The sequence below is a fragment of the Coenobita brevimanus genome, chromosome 26, assembly GCF_032717465.1.
Source record: "Coenobita brevimanus isolate Jiangsu-jjx chromosome 26, ASM3271746v2, whole genome shotgun sequence".
Lineage (NCBI taxonomy): Eukaryota > Metazoa > Arthropoda > Malacostraca > Decapoda > Coenobitidae > Coenobita > Coenobita brevimanus.
The window spans coordinates 40,873,569-40,894,842 of record NC_136979.1 but is presented as its reverse complement, the minus strand read 5'-3'; the positions used below and the strand labels follow the sequence as shown (position 1 = coordinate 40,894,842).

Genomic DNA, 21,274 nt, shown 5'->3' with positions numbered 1-21,274 from the left:
TTTACCCTCCCGGAAGGGAGCTGAGAGCTCATATAGTCCGATCTAAGGGCAAGGCTGTGACCTTCACACACGCACACACCCATCCCCTTGTTCAAGGGGGACAGTAACCACCCACTTCGTCAGTGAAACTTTTCGCAACCTGAGCGAGGCGCGAACTCCCGTCCACCAGTTGGCAAGCGAGAACGTTACCACTGCACCAGCGAGCGGTGTGTGTGTGTGTGTGTGTGTGTGTGTGTGTGTGTGTGTGTGAATGTCTTTCATTCCAGTACATTTTTTATTGTTCAGCTACCATCATAAATAAATAATATATCAGAGGGAAACTGTGAAAACAAGTGAACAAAGTGCACACACTGGTGTAGATCAGATAGTCATCCTAAGGTGTTTAGTGGAAAGGTTTCCAGAGAAGAAAATGAAGTATGTGGCCTTCATTAATTAGGAGAAAGCATTTGACAGAGTGCACAGACATGGAATGTGGAAAGTATTAAAAATATATGGAGTAACTGGGAAGCTGCTGAATGCCATGAAGAGTGCATATGAGGGCGCCAGGGCTACAGTATGTGTGAATGGTGAACTGAGTGAATTATTTTATCTGAATGCTGGCTTGAAAAAGGGATGTGTCATGTCTCCATGGCAGTTAAACTGGTATGTGGATGGTGTTGCAAAACAGATACAAGGTAGGACAATGGATGCTGGCGTGGCCCTTGTGAGAGGTGGCAGCATTTGGAACTTCCTGTTCTGTTTGCAGGTGATACTATACTGTTAAGTGAAGATGAAGGGGAACTGCAAGGCTTGGTGAATAAGTCTGGAAGAGTATGTATGAATGGAATCTAAAAGTGAATGTAAGGAAGAGTAAAGTTATGGTCCTTGAGAGAACTGAAGCCACTAAATGCACAGTGAGGCTGGATAATGAGGAAACGGAAAATGTGAGATCATTTAAGTACTTCGGTAGTGTGATGAGTATGTACCCTTTCAAGCACTCCATCCTATGGACGGAGTGCTTGAATGGGTACAACAGGGAAGTAAGGTTGCTGGCTCTTTGAAAGTTGTGATAAGATATAGGGAAGTGACCATGGAAAAAAAAAAAAAAAAAAAAAAAAAGTCACTATGTGATAGTACTGTGACACCCACTCCAACATATGGAAGCAAAGCCTGGACCTTGTTGGAAGGGCGCAAGTCAAGAGTGACGGCAGTGAAAATGGGTTATTTGAGAGGAGAGTTAGCTGGAGAGAAATAAGTGATAGATGTGTGCTTAAATTACAGGTCACAGATGCACTGAGAGGGTAGGGAAGTAGAGGGTAGATAAGGTGGCGTATTAACCCCTAAAGTCCTAATCGCATCAACTGATGCGATTTGAGATTTATGCCAAAATGCCTAATCACATCAACTGAGTGGGACCTGTAAAAAATTGTGGAACGCTTGCTCCACACCGATTATGATGTACATGGTTTCAGGCCAATGAGAACTTGCCCCTGATGTGGCGTGAGGGGGGATCGGACCAACCTGGGCGGTGGGGGGGGACCCCCCCCTCTCGGCCACCTCCAGACTACCCTCTACTCCACTCCCTCCTTGTCCCCCATCACTCTCCTACCCCTCCACGCACCAGCACCTCTCCTCCCACCACCACTTGCTTCCTTTCCCACCCTCTCTTGCCCCTCCTCCCTCCCGGCTAGCCTCGTCCCCCCCCCCCAAATCCCACCCCCTCTCTCCCTCCTTGTCCCTCACTATCCTTCCAACCCCCTACAGACCCCCAAGAGTTATCAGGCCAGATGTACATACCTGTTTCATATTACTTCTACTTCTTCCCAAATTTAAATATAATTACACCTCACTCTATTCATTTCTCATGTTGTACCTACCAGTTTCCGAACGTACGTAGTTGGAGAATGCTGTAAGTTGTACTACATACGACACATTTTTTTTTTTTTTTCATTCTCCCTACTTGCCCAGATTAGTACCTCAGATTAGTCTCCATCTCCGACCAAACATTTACTCTGGGTAAACACAATCTCCAGCCTTTCGTGGTCAACTTATCTGCCTGTTTGTTTGTTAGTTAATTAGTTAGATAGATAGGGAGTCACTGCACATAACAAATAACTCATGATTCAGTGCATTACATCCTTTTAGCACTAATTCTTTTCAACCCAATAGTTTGAGTCTGCTTATAGTTATGACTTTCGTTCCAAATTTTGTATACGTCTCTTTTCTCCTCAACGCTGCGTTATGAACACACAACGCTACGCGCTACAATGTTGGTTAGCATTTTTTTTTTTTTTTGCACTTCATTCACAATGAACACATTTACATGCATGTATGCTTCATGATTGACTACTGATTACTTATTTTTATGATTTCCTTTGTATTTTACCCATGTGTTCCTGTTATCTGGCGTGTCAGCCAGGGTCAGCCCATGCTATCATGACTGTGATTAGCACCTACAAACACACCTGTTTTCATGGGTGGTGTGATAAATTCCATTGAAATGGAGAGTTGCCACGAGAATTTGGTTGTTGCCGAAATTGTAATGATAAGTGTGATGAAGTACTGTATAATGATAATGTAATAATAATTGTAATGGTAAGTGTGATAAATGTGTAATGATAAGTTAGGACAGTAAAAAGAGAAATCAGAAACAAATTATTGCTTTTTTTTCCCCTTTCTTATGCATGCATCTATAGCATTATTCAACTTTATTTTGATGTCCTTGATGGTTATAAACATTTATATGTGTCTGTGTTAGTTTTGGAATGATTATGAGGCCTTGTAGGGCTACTCCCCACACCTGTCTTATCTCCCCACACCTACATACACACTTGTTTTTATGGCTGGTATAACAAATCCCACTGAAATGGAGGGTTTCCACAAGAGAATCTGGTTGTTGCCGAAACTGTTCTCCCCAAGTACCACCAAGGCCTCGTAGGCCTACTCCCCACACTAGTTATCTCCCCACACCTACATACACACCTGTTTTCACGGTAGATGTTACAGAACACACTGGAGTGCTTTCTTTTCATGCGAAAAGCTTGTTATTTCCAACCCCCGTACCTATAGGCCTACTCTCCACAGCCTACTTTATCTCCCCACAGCCTAGTAATCTCCCCACACCTAGGTACACCTGTTTTCATGGTTGGTGTGACAAAACAATTTGAAATGACCTGTTTCAATAAGAAAAATATGTAGTTATCAATATTTTCATGTTTTCCATTGTTTTCGAGGGGTAACTATCATAAACTTTTTTTAACTTCGACATGCGTTGTGTGGTAACCATTAAGCCTATGGGGGTATGGATTGTGTTGTCAGGTGTGTAAATTCTTCCTCTTTAGCCAGAACATGATCAATTTGCCCTTGGTGAAAGTCGCCAAAACACCCCCAAATTGCGGTTGTTGGAGGTACCCTGCCTGAAACAATTGCGGTCTTCAGGGGTTAACAGCCATTCATGTCAAAGGAACACTCACCTTGACCTGGACCTATGATGTGACTTTGAGGTCGACCTCTTCCTGCGTGAGCGACTACGTGACCGATGGTGTCGATCTCTGCAGAATAAACATGTGCATCCTTTAAAAATCACAACACCTGACAGACTAAAACTATGAATGTTTATCCTTTTACAGGACAGGGATTTCCTTCACAAAACATCAAACTGTCTGGTGTTACCCAAAATAAAACATGTAGGTAAGACCTTACTCTCTCAAATATTAATGAAGACTGTCCACAGTCTTGTTGGTGCTTTTTGTTTTTCTTTTTTAGCCAAACAAAATCACTTAAGTTACTAAATCTTGAGAAAGACCCTACCCTCTCAAGGTGAACTGAGATAGGCTCTCTTTAAAGAAACATAAATTAATGATTTTTCCATAACAGAGGCGAATACATTGAGATGGAACAGGCACAAAGAATTCACATAGACAGGGCACCAGAGAAAGTTTGTAAGACTGAAGGCAAGGGTGGCTGCAGTAGACATTATCATATATGGTACAGAAGAAGCAAATACATGTATACTGGTGAAAGAGTAGGGGGAGGAAAAGGAGTGCATAAAGGAGTGAGAGTGGTGTAGGAGGATAAGGTAGCCTGGAGACATTTCTGTCACTGTTATCCCTTGTCTGGGAGTAAGAAGCAAGGCATCAGAGATGATGATGATGATGATGATTTACATAACTCAACTGTCATTCCTTCACTACAATGATGTATTAGCTGAGTTGATTCTTACCACCTCCAGATGCAATTACAGTGCTCAATCTCGGTGGCACCCCTTTGATCTCTCCTGTTTAAAGTCTCTCCTAGCTGAATCAAATGCTCTCGTGATTATTTAAAAAAAAGGGGGGGGAGGCAAAAAGATGTGTAATTACAAAGCTTAATTAAGATTGGATCTGAAAAGAAAAACCGTGATGGACACTTAAAGTAGGAATAACTAATAATGGTGGCAAATTCTTTGTCCAGTAAATATACTGTACCTGTACATCCAAAATATTACAGTATAAACATCAAAAATCACTGGTAGGCAGGGGTGCCCATCATCCACCCACTTAGTATAGTGGCACACTGTTTTTAGGGTAGCTGTACACTGAGTGGCAAGCCATATGATTTCCTGTAAACCAGGAAAGCATTTACAACGCTGGGTGGTAACCTTATAACCAACTAACACGTGTGTCCCATGTGACAACAAATGGGTTGGCAGGGGTTAGTGCCCCTCCCCGGAAAACAACTAACTAAAAATACGAACAAGAAGCCTCGGACCAGGACGACCAAAAGGTGATGACTAAGGACTGAACAAAGGGCATGGTATGGATAGCTACATGGAATGGAAGGGATGCAAATGATGAGGTGAAAGAGATTGTACAGATGCTTAAGGGTGCGAAAGTGGATGTATGTGGATTAACTGAAACTAAATGGGGAGGTGAGGAGTGTGAGAGAATGGGAGTATGGATGGTATATATGCAATGGAGTAGCTGAGAATTGAGAGGGCAAAAGAAGGAGTGTGTATTGTTGTGAGTAACAGATGGAAGGAGAATGTAAGAGAGTATGAATCAGTTGGCTCAAGGATTGTGTGGGTAAGATTGAAAGTTGGACTACAAGTGTGGGCAATTGTGTGCGTGTATGCGCCAACGCAAGATCGTGCAAGCAGAGCGAGAGAAGAGTTCTGGACAAAAGTGGAAGCGTGCACAGAAAAGTTTGAATGGAATGAGGGAGCATTTTTGATTGGAGATATGAATGGAAAAGTAGGGAATGTGAAGGTGCATGGAATAGCTGGTGAGTGGGATGTGCCTGCAGAGATGGATGAGAATGGCAGCGCTTTAGTGGACATTTGTGACGGGAGGGGGTTGGTGATAGCCAATACGCTCTTCAGGCACAAAATGATCCATAGGTATACATGGTGAACTGAATGAATGGAAAGCAATGACTGATTATGTGTGTATGGATGACAGGATAAGAAGATGTGGAATGGATGCAAGAACTTACAGAGGCTAGGGAAGTGGACTTCCTGACCACCACTTTGTGGTGATCAGAATCAAGGTCCAAATGAAATGGAGGAATAGAAGAAGGGATGGATAAGAGGAAGTAGCTCATACAAGGAGAGTGGAAAGGTTACAAGAGGATGGAAAAAAGGCAGAATATAAGAGAGCAGTGGAGGAGTGACAGGGTAAATATGATTTGGAGCAGCTGGGGAACATGGATGGTGTGTGCACGATATTCACAGAAAAAATCTGTGCAGAGTGTGAGGTGGTGTGTGGGGTGAAGAGAAAACGAAAGGGGGTGCAGGGAACAGCACGGTGGAATAAAGAGGTGAGACAGGTTGTGGCACAAAAGAAGAAAGCATATAGGGAGTGGATGAGAAACAGGGGCGTGGAAGAAGCTGAGAGACGGAAGACAGAGTTATATGTAGAGGAAGAGAGTGGTGAAAAGATTAGTGAGAGAGAGTAAGAAGAGAGTGGATGAGAAATTGGAAGGAATTTGAGTGCAAAGTGAAGGGAATGTAAGAAAATGTTCTGGAAAGAGGTAAAGAGAGTTAGACAGTGCCAAAGAAGTTAGTTGGGGAGTGAAAGATGAAAATGGTAGATTACTAGTGGAGAAGGGAGAAAAAGTGAGCAGATGGGGAGAACACTTGACAGAATTGTTGAACATAGAGAATGAAAGTAATGCAACTGTAAGTGACTGGGAATGGCTGGGAGATAGTGGGATGTGAGAAGAGAGGAAGAAATCAGTAGGCTGGATGTTGTGGATGCATTGAAGAAAGTTAAAATGAGGAAATGCTGAAGCATACGGGAGAGATAGTGGTAGAGTGGATGTGGAAGATGTGCAGATTGGCCTGGGAGGAAGGTAGAGTCCTGGAGGACTGGAAGTCAGGTATAATTATTCCCCTGTAAAAAGGAAAAGAGGAAAAAGAAGTATGAGGTAATCAGAGGGGCATTTGTTTTCTTAGTGTAACAGGAAAAGTATATGGAAGGATACTTACTGACAGAGTTAGGGAAATAACAGAGGAATTATTTGGAGAAGAACTGGGAGGTTTTAGGAAGGGAAGAGGTTGTGTAGATCAGATACTCATTCTTAGATCTTTACTGGAAAAATTTTTAGAGAAGGGAAAGAAGCTGTATGCAGCCTTCATGGATTCAGAGAAAGCATATGACAGGGTGAATAGACAAGGACTGTGGAAAGTATTAAGAATATATGATGTAGATGGGATGTTCCTGAATGCCGTGAAGAGTATGCACGAGGGTGCTAAGGCTGCAGTGCATGTGGATAGTGAACTGAGCAAATCTTTCTATTTGAAGGTTGGATTGAAACTGGGATATGTCATGTCTTCATGGTTGTTCAATCCGTATATCGATGGGGTTATAAAAGAGATACAAGGTAGGGTAGTGGATGTTGGAGTGGCCCTAGTGAGAAAGGGCAGTGCTTGGAAACTGTACTGTTGTTTGCAGACGATACTGTGTCGTTACATGGAGACGAAGGGGAACTGCAAGGCTTGGCAGATGAGTTTGAGAGTGTGTGTAAGAAACGGAATCTAAAGGTGAATGTAGCGAAGAGTAAAGTTATGGTCTTCGAGAGAGATGAAGTCAGTGAATGTACAGTTGGATGAAAAGGAAATGGAAAATGTGAGTGCATTTAAGTACTCGGGTAGTGTGATAAGTGAGGATGGAAGTTTAGAGAGAGAAGTGCTTGAAAGGGTATAACAAGGAAGAATGGTTGCTGGTTCCTTGAAAGCAGTGATAAGAAATAGGGAAGTGAGCATGGAAGTGAAAAAGTTACTACATGACAGTATTGTGATACCAACTCTAACATATGGAAGTGATGCTTGGACCTTGTTGGAGGGACACAAGTCAAGAGTGAGAGCAGTGGAAATGAGTTATTTGAGAGGAGAATGTGGAGTCACATGGAGAGACAGAATGACAACTGAGGAGGTGAAGGAGCTTTGTGGTGTGGATGTGATAGGAAACGTTAGGAGAAATACACTGAGGTGGTTTGGCCAAGTGGAAAGGATGGAGAGTGGGAGACTGACAAGGAGAGTGTATGTGAGGTGGAGGGGGGAGAGGGAGATGAAGGCCAAGGATGAGATGGAGGAATTGAGTGGAGAGTTATATGAGAGGGGTGTGAGCTGGGAGCAGGGCAGTGAAATGGTGGGGGACAAGGCAAAATGAAGACTATTTGTTTATGGCCACCTCTTACAGGATTAACGTGTCTGGCAATATATAGATAGATAGAAAAACCACTACCAGTACTATCTTCAGCATCTATATTGCATTTAACCCCTTCAGGCACGATGATGCAAAATGAGTCAAAATGGGTGTTAGGTTGAAGAGCAACAGATGACTCTGACCCACTATCAGTGTTGGTATGAAGCATGCTGATTAGAACAATTTTGGACAAAAATAATCAACAAAAATTAAGTTTTAACATGAAGTATGTCAATCTTTGATGAGTCATAGGAGAGGGTGTCTATTTCAAGGCCAACACTCTCAAATATGGGTATACTCCAGTTTAATGATGCAATTGGTTAAGTAAAAACCCATCGTTAGGCGGGGTATCGTATCTCAGGGTAGATTTAACATGTAAAGAATAGGGATGCATCTTTGACCCTTGGGTTTCCCCCCCCCACCCAAGTTCTAAACTCACCCAAATGAGTCCAAAAGCAAGTTCAAAGCCAATTTAAATGAACTAACAGCTGTAAAGAAGTTAACCTAAGCCTAACACATGTAAATTACTCACTAAAACCAAGAAATAAAATCTGAAAATTGCCAAATATGTCTGGAAAAAATCAAGCTTCATAAACTGTACACCAAAATGACAATGTTCACCCTACCTGTGGCTAAAACACATTAATCTAAGTCTAAAACAGTTTATAAATCAACCTAAATGTACAAATTGTCTAAAATATCAAAATCAGTAAAAAAATAAATTAATAAATAAAAAAATCAAAACCCATCGTTAAACCAGGGTTTGACCATCGTCAGGTGGGGTATGGTGGTATTTCTACCCCATCATTAAGCCTGGGTATCACATCTAGGGGTATCATATATCAACGTATACCAGTACAGTAGTCTGTTTTCTCTCGGCTTTCGGTGTGTTGGGGAGGGGGTATGCACATGCAATTTTTGGCAATTTACTAAATAACTATTGGTTATGTTGGAATTCCAACAACACCATGTCAAGGCTCATGAAGTTCTGCATCTAGACATATGCTTACATCTTGCATGGTGACACCAAAATTTTGCACTAGGATGTTGGGAAGTTATTTTCACTCTTGAACAACATTATTCTTACTGTATTTTGGTACTTTCACTCATCAGTTGTGTGTGTTTTTATTAGATTATTGTATAGTATACACATCAGGGAAGATGATGGTACTGTATATTCGGGCAATTTTTTGAGATGCTAAGGTAAATGGCAAACAAATTTTTTTTTGTATGAATATGCATCTGAGATGGCGTTCCATAAAAGTTACTTGTGCACTTATCTACCAACTCAAATTTATCATGATGCACACAGAAAATGAATTTTGGGTTCATACAAAAAATAAAAAAAAAAAAAAAAAAAAAATGTTCACTACCACCTACCTTGGGGCATTTGAGAACAGTGATAATGGGGCAATTGAGATCATGTAACTTGATGTTTTAAATGCATATAATGGTATCCTACTGAATGATTTTCTTTTTCAAAGATTTCACTGAACATAAAATCAGTTGTGAAGCATACTCCTTCCAGTTACAATTGTTATATATCTAAGTCACCCTTTAACACATACATATTCTCTTATGACTTCCTAGGATCCGATTCTTTATTATATTACCAATATCATTATGTATTGGAATATTACAGCATTGATGTGCATTTGTTTCAGTCATTTATTGTTTGTACGTTAGGTTTAAGTACGTATACTTTTTCAAGTGTCTTCACCCTGTACCGGCTGAACAACTGTATTAAACACAGCCATGAAGTAGTATTTCATTCTATCTGCCACAACACTGCAGCATCGAGAATGGGATATATGACACACTAAGTCATACAACAGCTCCAACCTTTCACACAGGTATGTGAAATGAGTACGGAGTGGTAAAACACAACAGATTGGCGACGAGGATGGGATATATGACACACTAAATCATACAACAGCTCCAACCTTTCACACAGCAGTATCCTTTCACACAGGTACATGAAATGAGTACGGAGTGGTAAAAAACAACAGATTGGCGACGAGTGGTGAAACGTCCCAGGCAGACGACTTACCCCAAGGAGCTGTCACCCACCCCACCATCACCATGGTCCTGGATGTTCCAGCTCCCAAGGCGTTCTCGGTACAACAGGATCCATCTTCAGTGGCACAGAGGTGGAAGAAGTGGTTATCTTCCTTTGAAATTTACCTCAGGGCTACAGGGGTAACTAAGGAAGACCAGAAGGCTGCACCGTTGCTGCACATTGCTGGATTGGAGGTACATGAAATTTTTGCCACTTTGACCCCAGCAGGTGAGGCTTATGGTGACCTTAAAACTTGCCTCAACAAATATTTCACACCTAAAGCCAACATTAGGTATGAACGTTTCTTGTTTAGTTGGTATGTTAATGAAGCAAATGAGAAAACTGATGCATTTGTGACTAAACTCAAGCATCTAGCTAATTCTTGAGAGTTTGCTGATCCCAATGATGTCATAACTGATCAGGTCATAGCAAAATGTAGTTCACATGAATTGAGGAAAAAGTTGCTCCTGGAAAAAAAACTAACTCTAGACAAGGTACTAGAAATTGCTAGAGTGTTAGAAGCATCTAATACCCAGGCTCAAATCAATAAAGGCAAGGTACACAACAGTGCTCAGGCTCACATTAACAAATTATCAACAAACTCCAAGGAACCGCCGAAACAGTGGCAAACAGGTAACAACACAAAGACACAAAGGAAATCTGAGGTTAAACAGCCTACATCTATGTCTAATAAAGTGCATGATAGCCAGCCTTCACAGCACAAGGGGAAAGGACAGCAACCTAAGTCTCGCACCTGTTACAGATGTGGTAGGGCAGGTCATCATCCCAATGACAAAATGTCCTGCCACCAACAAGCAGTGTAACGGATGTGGGCGCAAAGGTCATTTCAGTACTATGTGTAGGTTCCATAAAACAGAACAACACATTAATTCAGCCTCAACCATAGATGAACCTCAATTATCAGATGTTAATGAACAGGAATTTGCTATCCAGATCAATTCTCTCAGCAGAAATGAAAAGAGAATGATGGTAACAGTCATTATAAATGGTAAGCCAGTTGTCATGCAGGTTGACACAGCTGCAGATGTATCAGTAATGTCAGAACAAGTGACATGCAGTATTCCTGGTTTGTCCATAGAGCCCTGTGACAAGGTTCTCAAGGATTATAATTCACACTGCATTCATGTAACAGGCTTAGCTAAAGTAAATGTTCAGTATAATCAACAAACAGCAGATTTGTCCATCACCATTGTGAAAGGTCAAGGTAAGACACTAATGGGTTTAGATTGGCTAAAACATATTAAGTTGAACTGGACAAAGATCTTGAATGTTTTGAAGATTGAATGTAAATCAGTAGTTTCATTGGATAAGACCTTATCACAATTCAAAGAAATTTTCAGCGAAGGACATGGTACAGTAAAAAAATGTCAAAGCATCATTAGCACTCAAAGCAGATGCAACACCTAAGTTTTGTGCACCTAGAGCTATCCCATATGCTTTGAAGGCATCAGTAGAACAGGAAATCAGTAGACTAGAGTCAGAAGGAACATGGGAAAGAGTAACATACTCTGATTGGGGAACACCGTTAGTACCAGTAGCCAAAAAAGGCAGTGGCGTTCGCTTGTGTGGAGATTACAAAGTCACATTAAATCCACAACTGCAGGTAGCCCAACACCCTCTGCCTAACCCCTCAGATATGTTTTCAGCTCTAGGGAAGTGCAAAGTTTTTTCAAAGAGTGACATGAAACAAGCTTTTCAGCAGTTAGTCATGGATGACAAATCACAGGAATACTGCACCATAAACACACATTTAGGTTTATTTCACCCTAAAAGACTGCTATATGGTGTAGCCAGTAGCCCTGCAATATGGCAACAGACCATGGACAAAATCTTTAATGGACTACCTGGTGTATTTTGTTTCACAGATGACATACTAATTGCAGGCAAGGACAAAATAGAGCATCAGGCAAGACTAACAGCAGTATTAAGATGCATCAAAGACAATGACATAAAAATTCACAAGAATAAATGCCAATTTCATGTTCCATCTACTGAATACTTGGGTTTCATTATAAATGGTCAAGGCATTCACAAAACTAATGACAAGGTTACAGCAGTTCAGTCAGCAAAAGTGCCTGAAAATGTAAAGGAACTACAATCATTTTTAGGCTTATAAGGAATTTAGCTACCACTGCAGAACCCTTATATCAACTACTTCACAAAGATGTAGAATTGAACTGGACAGAGGACTGTCAAAGATCTTTTGAGAAAATCAATGCAGAAATAACTTCACCAAACTTCTTGACACATTTCAGAATGGACTTGCCAGTAAAACTAATCTGTGATGCCTCACAGGTAGGAGTAGGAGCAGTTTTAGCTCTTGAAATGCCAGATGGTACAGAAAAGCCAATTGCTTATGCATCAAGTTTGCTTAACAAGGCAGAAAGAAATTACTCACAGATCGAGAAAGGTCTTGCACTAGTATATGGTGTCAAAAAGTTCCACATATACTTGTATGGCAGAAAAGAATTCAAATTAGTCACAGATCACAAGCCATTTAGCTATTGTTGGTCCAAAGGCAGGTCTACCAATTTTAGCGGCTGCTAGACTGCAGCGCTGGGCTACACACTAGCCGCATACAGTTACACACTGGAGTACAGACCTACAACTAAAATGAGAAGCGCAGATGCATTATCACGCTTACCAGTAGATAAAGCGCCTGATGATCATGATGTCAGTATTCTGCTGATAGACAGCTATAACTTACCCATCACAGCTAAACACATACTGCAAAACACAAAACAAGATCCTACACTGTCAAAGGTACTGCACGGTCTAGTTACTGGAAGAGTTTCATTGCTGACATGTGAAGAATGTAAACCATAAGTGGCAGTATGGTCATAACTCAGTGTAGAACAAGACTGCATATTGCGTGGATCAAGAGTTGTTCCTAAACAGCTTAGAGAACAGGTTTTTGCAGAATTACATGCTGACCACCAAGGCATTGTCAGAGCAAAATCGGTAGCTAGAACTTACATGTGGTGGCCAGGAATGGACAGGGAAATTGAGATGTATATTAAACAATGTCCTTCAGGTGCTAGCCATCAAAATGATCCCAAACCAGCTAGTTTTCATCCGTGGGAATATCCTAGATGTGCATGGCAATGACTGCATATTGACTATGCAGATCCCTTTCTAGGATACTCATACTTAATTGGTGTAGATGCTTATGGTAAATGGCCCAAAATCATTCCAATGCAATCAACTACATCAACTAGCACAATTAGGGCAATGATGAAAATCTTTGCAATACATGGTTTACCAGAACACATTGTATCAGACAATGGTCCACAGTTTTGTTCACAAGAATTCAAAGATTTTTTAACAGTCAATGGTATTCAGCACATACAGTCAGCACCATACCATCCTGCCACAAATGGGAAAGCTGAACGATTTGTACAGACATTCAAACAGCACATGAAGTGTACAAATGCGAACCATTTAAATGTGCATTCTAATATCAACAAGTTTCTATTAACTTACAGGACTACTCTGCATGCAACAATGGGTGTGTCATCATCTCTTCTGTTGATGGGAAGAATTAGAACCAAATTTGACTTGATGTTACCAAATTTCATTAGTGAACAGCAAAGCAAAGGCTGGAAGCAACTGCAACATCAAAGTAAAGTTAGAGAATTCAACCCTTCATCTCCAGTAATGGTTAGATCATACACTACACCAAACAAGTGGGTACCAGGAACCATTACACACCAAGTGGGCAATAATGCACTATGATGTCAACGTCAATGGTAGTGTAACAAAGAGACATATTGATCAATTGAAACCAACTTGGACTGATCAGACACAAAATTCATCAGTAGAGCAAAACTCATCTGCAAATCACAACAGTACACAAGAGTCAGTTCCTTCCAGCAATGATGAACAATTAGTACAACCCACAGAGCTTTCACCCCAAGGCCCTATTGCACGCAGAGTTCTTCCTGATAGGACAACTAGAGGATTACCTCCTGAGAGATTAGACTTGTAAAGTAGTAGTATGTAAATGACGCTTGGTCATATTCCATTATGTAGGTTAAATGTATTTTTGTATCTTTATATATAGCTTCATGCTGGTGCTATAGAAGTGTCTTTACTTACCTTTAACCCCTACACTGCGGGCTTGTTTACCAATGACCTGCGTGTGCCGCGGGGTTATTTGGGCTCCGACAGACTCTCAAAAAATATTTGCCAAAAATCAGTTATTAGTCCTAGAATAATAAAATTACATATGCTTATGGCACATACCTTCAGCTTTCTCCTGGAATGATTGTTGAGCCTTCATCGGTTACCGTAGGACTTGTGGAGACCTCTGAAGTAGGGTAACGAAGTCTCCACTTTACACTTCCCGACAACCCGTAATATGATTACCACAGCCAGATACAAACACTATAAACACTATTCTACAATTTTCAAGTAGTTTGGGATCCATACTCAAAAAAAAAAAACACTGTGAAAGCAATGGAAATTACGAGCGCGTCTGATCGTCGCACTGGCACTAGTTCGCTCTTGGTAGTCTGTCATTTATTATTCATAATACCCCTCACACTTTATATTTCTATTACTATATAACGCTTATATATATCTACAGTCTTTATCCATAAGTTTCCTTCAGTAGTATTAGTTTATTGTCACTGTAGGGATTCAATATCTTTCAGTAAAATACGTAGCATTCACTTTCTCGTCCTGTATACTGGCATTGAGAGTGAATGTCACTTTCATCTTCACTCTCATAACTCATAGCATTCAGACATGCTATAGTGAAACTTTCACTTTCATTACTCCTAGGGTATATACTCGTATTCTTATAATACTACTCATTTACATTTCTATTTACGTTCTCTATTTTATTTACGTTATTTACATTTCTATTTTATTTACACTGTGCTGTGCACTGTCACTTGAAATAACTTATAAAACTATTTTCCATTGTTCACGTATATTTACATTCATTACTTTCACTTGCTGTTTACACATTATTTACACATTATTTACAATTCCACTTGCACTGTTTTACTCAATAGAAAGATCGTAGTCACTCTTTTATCAATTGTCAGCCCTTTACCTCTTTCCACACGAGGTTTAGTAGGGGGTAAAGGTCACAGGGCCATTTGCATGGGGGTGAAAAAGGCCTTGAAGTCAGCAAGAAGAAACATACGTACCCTCGCTTCGGAAGATGAGAGTAAACTGATAACGGAGGGCCAGCGTGGAGGCCTGCTTTAGGGGTTATTCAGAGTTACCAATATTACTTCTTGAAACAGCTAAGTCTAGCACTGATATGATTGGCAGGAAATCTAGACAATACATTATAAATTTGGTAGTTCCAGGTGAATGTAAATATCACTTAGGCTTCTCCCTTCCCTCCTTACATGTATATTTATTACGAAAATAGATTAGAGGCCTACTTAGGAGAAATATATTCAGAGCTACCAATGTTAGATCTTGAAACAGCTTTGTCTAGCACTGATATGATTGGCAGGAAATCTAGACAATACATTATAAATTAGGTAGTTCCAAGTGAATGTAAATATCACTTAGGCTTCTCCCTTCCCTCCTTACATGTATATTTATTACGAAAATAGATTATACGGCATATTTCAAGGGGAAAATAACAGCGAAAATTAGCGAACGAGTGCACGTGAGGTGTTGTCAGGTGATAATTAGCCAATTCCAGGTGTATGGCACTCTCACTTACCTTATTTCTTTCTTGTATATATTATTTGGTATAAGAATGGGACATAGAGCTTATTTCAATGGATGAAATCAGTGAAAAATTCCAGGGAAGATTTACTTAGCGTAGCACGGCCGGGCAGGCGAGAGGATAGGGTAATGGAGGGGGGGTAGGGAGGGGAGTCAAGAACGGGGAGAAATGGCTAAATTGTCAACAATGGATGGGAGTACAGATGAGATTAGGAGTGCTGACTAGTGTTGGACACTGGCAGTACTGATAGATGATACAAGCCCCCACTTGGAAGCCTGGGTGAATTCAAAATAACACAGAATCACAAAAGCGACGCCCCGCGGTATGATCCCTTGCTCCCAAGCGTCACGAAAGTGACGCCCCGTGGTTAAGGGGTTAAGGGAGAGGGAAGTGTTATATATCTAAGTTACTCTTTAACACATACATATTCTCTTATAACTTCCTAGGATCCAATACTTTATTGTATTACCAATGCTATTATGTAGTGGAATCTCATTACAGCATTGATGTGCATTTGTTTCAGTCATTTATTGTTTGTATGTTACGTTTAAGTACATATACAGAACTTTTTCAAGCATCTTCACCCTGTACCAGCTGAGCAATTGTATTAAACACAGCCATGAAGTAGTATTTCATTCTACCTGCCACAACACTGCAGCAACGAGAATGGGATATATGACACACTAAGTCATACAACAGCTCCAACCTTTCACACACCGGTATCCTTTCACACAGGTACGTGAAATGAGTACGGAGTGGTAACACACAACAATGATGCCCTACCGGATGAGATTTCCTGAAAAGACATTGCCGAACGAATGGCTGTTCTGCGCTTTTCCTTCGGCCTTAGCTGCATCACAATGTCTTCTTCACTCGTGGCTAGCAAATCTAAATTAGAAGGTTCTTTAAATGCTACTACTCTAGCAGTCTTGGTCATGTGAAACTTCAGTCTTTCTGTTATAGGATACCTTCCACTTGGTGTCCTTTTTTGACAAGACTCTACCAACATGATGTACCGGTGCCTGCTTCAGTGGTGCAAACTTAGCAAGGATACAGTCACCGACTTGCAGACCCTTTGCAGAAATACTTCATCTTCCATGGATACTGGCTCAGACAACACTGGGTTTCGATCAGAAGTGACTCTGTTCAATGTCACTCTCATGTGAAGAAGGTGAGTCGACAAACCAGAGTGGTCGTTTCACTCTTGTGCCTGTGGTACAAGTGCCTGATGGTCCACTTTCTTCCAGATCTTGAAGTGACAAAAGATGTTCTAATCACACAGTACATATAATGGATGTTCTCAAGTGCCCCCCTCTGGTAACTTGTTAACTATTTGAAAACTAATAAACTTACCTGATGCATGAAGGTTGCCCAGTACTGCAGAAAGAGTCTGGAAATCAATATAAGATGCACAGTTTTGTCTTGTAAGTAGTTAGTTCACAATAAACCTTAATAATTAGTACTGCAAAATACAAGTAAAAAAACAAAAAACACAGTTTAATATTACTGTACTTACATTTCACGAAAAGTTGAGGTGTTAGTGCAAGTACACACACTACTGGTGCTCACACTAAACATTATACATATATCTTAGCCCTAGTAATAATATCGTAATGTAGGCTGTTCTCAATTACCCCTTGGTGTTCTCAATTGCCCCAATGTATGGTATTATACCAATATGACCAATTTCTGGGGCAATTACAATCCATTGGAATGTTCTTCTTTTTGCGTGGGTCCAAGCTGCCCTCACAGCATTTTCTCTGACCGTGTCCCACAAACTTACAGAAAACTTATGGTCTACAAGGGGGTTAATCTAACACTGAGTATATACTCTCTCCTCAAGATCACAAAAGCAGCCTGTTCTTTAAGTCACTGAAAGGTCGCGCCAAAATCTTGGTTGCTCCCTGGCTGAGTGTAAATGAATATAATGCAAACAAGTCTGCAACCCAATTAAACTAAACAAATAACTAAGATATGATAAACTAGACTGTACCACAAAAAGTCAGATCTGGAAAAAACTGAGATAAGTTCAAACATACAACAGCTCTGACATTAGAGAAAAATAAATAAATTTTCACTGCAGCTGTAACATACACATCAAAGTACAACTATAGTAAAGCTTCTGATCAAATAAATATATTCGGCTCAAGGAAAGTTAATAATTAAATCTTGAGATAAAAGGAAAAGGTGTTGCGATACCATTACCTTGACCGAGAATGTGACCTATGGCGTGACCTAGAGCGGGTCCTCCTGTGAGACCTGGAGCGACGTGAACGTGATCTAGTGCGCCGCCTGGACCTTGATCTTGTTCTGTAAATGCCAAAGACATTATAAATTATAACACCTAAAGTGATGGGCTTATCAGGTCTTAAATAATAATAATATTAATATTAATAAAACTATAGTTTCATCAGTAACCCTGAAAAACAAGGGAACAACTATGTCCTGATCACCAGTCTTGATCCAAGCACTAACCTTGATCTAGAGCGTGACCTCTTCTCCTTGGTAGAATCAAGGAAGGACATAACAGGGTCAATAGCTGAGGCGATAAAGTTCTGTGCCTCCTTGACTCGCCTCATGGCCTCCTCAATCTCCCGCTGGGCTGCCTCATTGCTCTTTGTCTGGGGCTTGATGATTGCAACAGTTGAATGGTTTACCCTGGCACAGAAAAGTAAATTTAATGGTGGGTGTTTATGACTTCACTCTAATGGTATACAGTAACCTCTCAGATAACGTGAGGGTTAGGTTCCTGGAGAGGTCGTGTTAGTTAAAAATGCGTTATTTAAATATAATATTCCCATAGGAAACAATGGTAATATTGGGGGTTACGTTCCTGGACTCTGGGAAAGTCTACCCATTTGAGGAGTTATGCTTATCTAAACTTAAAAGCAACAATATTAATTTGAAAGAAAATACACGTAAAAAGCAAAAACAGTATATCTGGGGAGAAATAAACATTTGAGCCCTAGCTGGGCCGAAGCGATGTTTACTTCTCCCCAAATACATACTGTTTTCGTTTTTCACGTGAATTTTCTTTCAAATCTGCTTCATTCACGGCACTGTGAAAGTTCCTCAACATTATTAATGCATTAGTAGGTCATAAAAACACTACAGTAAAAGCAACATTTTCATTACAGTAAGTAGGTCACAAACAATAACAACACACAGGCTCACTTCATCTATGCAACACTCGTCTCCTGCTGTCCCTCCTCACCCCGCTCTCCCACTTACCGTCGCTCCCCACCCTAAGTTTGTTGTCCCTCCTCGCTCTGCTGTCCTTCCTCCTCCTCTTCCTCTGACTCCCTTGCTACTGGTGATGAAGATAACTTCTTTAAGTTTTCTGTCTTCTTCATAAAGAACTGCTCTATCTTGGTGTGAGTGGTTTTCTTCTTTCTGTTCTGCAGCATCAAGTTGTAACAATTTAGATCTGCCATCATCTTCCTGGCCAAATTTTGTCCGAAAATGAGCCAAATTGCTCAGAGTGGGGCCAAACTTCATTTTTCATTATACTTCGAATAAAACCAGTTTAAGCAACTGGCAAATAAAAAATTGTACTTATGCATAAACTGCCACCCACGTCTATCAGCTGGGACTGTCCAAGGCGCATGCGGCTAATTTGAAACCATCACGTACGTGTAAAGTCGCGTTAAATCGAGAAACCCTTGTTAGTTAAACATATCTCCTTAAATATTTGCTTGTGTTAAAACGAAAACACATTTTTTTAAACTCGCGTTAGTTGAGAGGTTACTGTACATAAATGTTTTGTTAAACTTGTTAACTTCAGATGATTATATTTAGTTTACAAGAGACTTTACAAACTAGAAGTTATATACATACAGTCTCCATTACCTCATTCAGTGCAAGACACTTCTACATTGAATAAAATCATCTTGATGAATGACAAAAAAAAAACAATAATAATAATAAAATAAAAAACAAATGTAATAAGACTATAATAAGGAATTATGTCTGAATGGGTAAAAACTGTGATGATGTCTGAGATGTCAAGTTTATCCAAAAAAAATACACCATAATTGCACAACACATCAGCTTACTTCTACGATGGAACACATTCTATCCATTTCTCCTTTCTCTGACATCTCCAATCTAGGAGATTTCAATGTTCACCACCACCTTTGGCTCTCCTCTCCTTTCACTGATCCACCTAGTAAACAAGCCTGGATCTTTTCTATCCTTAATGACCTAGAGCAGTTTGTACGGCACCCTACCCGTATCCCTGACTGCCTTGGAGAGAGCTCCAACATACTTGACCCCTTCATTACAACTAATCCTTCTGCTTACACTGTTACTCTTTTCTCTTCGTTCGGCTCCTCCAATCATAACATCATTACCTTAACCTGTCCTATCGCTCAAGTACCGCCTGTGGACCCTCCAAAGAAATGTCATCTGTGGCACTTTGGAGCTGCAGATTGGGAGGCCCTCAGGCAGTACTTCTTTGATTTTTCCTGGAATGATTATTGCTTCCATGACCAGGAGCCATCTGAGTATGCCTTGCGCATTACGGAGGTTATTCCTTTCTCATGTCCACTGACTAATGCAAGAAGGCCTTGGTTTAATCACGCTTGTTCTAATGCTGTCTGCAACAAGGAGGGGGGCCTACAAAAGGTACCAGAGTCAACTCACCCCTGAATCACATCTTCTTTATGTTTTGTGATTCTTCTTTATGTCTCTGCCCAGGATCGTGCTAAGTCTGTTATCTGCTGTGGTAAAAATAATTTCATCTGTACTAAATGCTCTCAACTCTCCAACTCGAATTCCTCCCGCTCCTTCAGGCCCCTTGCCAAAAACCTTTCTAACAACTTCATCTCATCATCCTTCCCTCCTCTTTTCTACTCTGATGGCTCAGTAGCTATTTCTTCTACTGATAAAGCAGATCTCTTCGCTCTGACTTTCTCCTCCAATTCCATCTTAGACGTTTCCGGTAATGTTACTTCATCACTTCCCCCCTGACTTCCTCATGGCTGACATTAAAATTTCTTCAGCTGATGTATTTTCTGCCATACCTGGCCTCAATACTAACATGGCATATTGGCCTGACGGAGTCCCTCCTGTTGTCCTCAAGAACTATGCTTCTGTGCTTACACCCTACCTTGGTAAATTCTTTCACCCTTGTCATTCAACATGTACCTTCTCTTCTTGCTGGCAGTTTGCTCTCATTCTGCCAGTCCCAAAGATGGGTGACTATTCCCAACCCTCCAACTATCGTTGAATCTCAAAAGTTTTCGAGTTTAGTCTTAACATAAAATTTTTAAAGCACCTTTCCTGTCACAACCTCGTTTCTGATCGTCAGTATGAGTTCCGTCAGGGATGCTCCACTGGCGATCTTCTCACCTACCTTTCAGACTCGTGGTCATCCTCCTTTCGGGACTTTGGCGAAAGCTTTGCCACTGCATTTGACATCTCAAAGGCTTTCGATCGAGTCTGGCATAAATCTTTAATTTCCAAACTGCCTCTTACGGTTTCTATCCTTCTATCTGTGCCTTCATCCATAGCTTCCTTTCTGGTCGTTCTATTGCTGCTGTTGTAGACAGCCATCGTTCTTCTCCTACATCTATTAACAATGGTGTTCCTCAGGGCTCTGTCCTATCACCAACTCTCTCTCTTTTATTCATCAAAGTTCTTCTAAGCTGTACGTTTAATCCTATCCACTCGTACGCCGATGATTCCGTCCTTCACCTCTCCATTCGGTTTCCGCGTATGTCTAGATGCAGAATTTCATGAGCTTTCTTGTGGATTTTGCGGAAGTTTAATACGACCAATAGTAGTAGAATAAATCGCAAACAAATTCAAAAACTCATGAGTCAGATCATC

At 40.7% G+C, this 21,274-nt stretch overlaps 1 protein-coding gene across 3 annotated transcripts in view; it reads right to left on the bottom strand.

The window, feature by feature from the left end:
* Positions 1 to 21,274, bottom strand: part of Srp54 (splicing regulatory protein 54) — a 130,142-nt gene that overhangs the window by 85,255 nt on the left and 23,613 nt on the right. For all 3 annotated transcript variants that reach the window (XR_013896317.1, XM_080268072.1, XM_080268073.1), the window contains exons 5-7: positions 17,918 to 18,100; positions 17,648 to 17,752; positions 3,453 to 3,530 (exon numbers count right to left, since the gene is read on the bottom strand). Coding sequence is in view for 2 of the 3 variants with exons in the window: in XM_080268072.1 (XP_080124198.1) it covers positions 3,453 to 3,530; positions 17,648 to 17,752; positions 17,918 to 18,100 (366 nt within the window). In the remaining variant the exon portion in view is untranslated. The remainder of the gene's footprint in view (positions 1 to 3,452; positions 3,531 to 17,647; positions 17,753 to 17,917; positions 18,101 to 21,274) is intronic.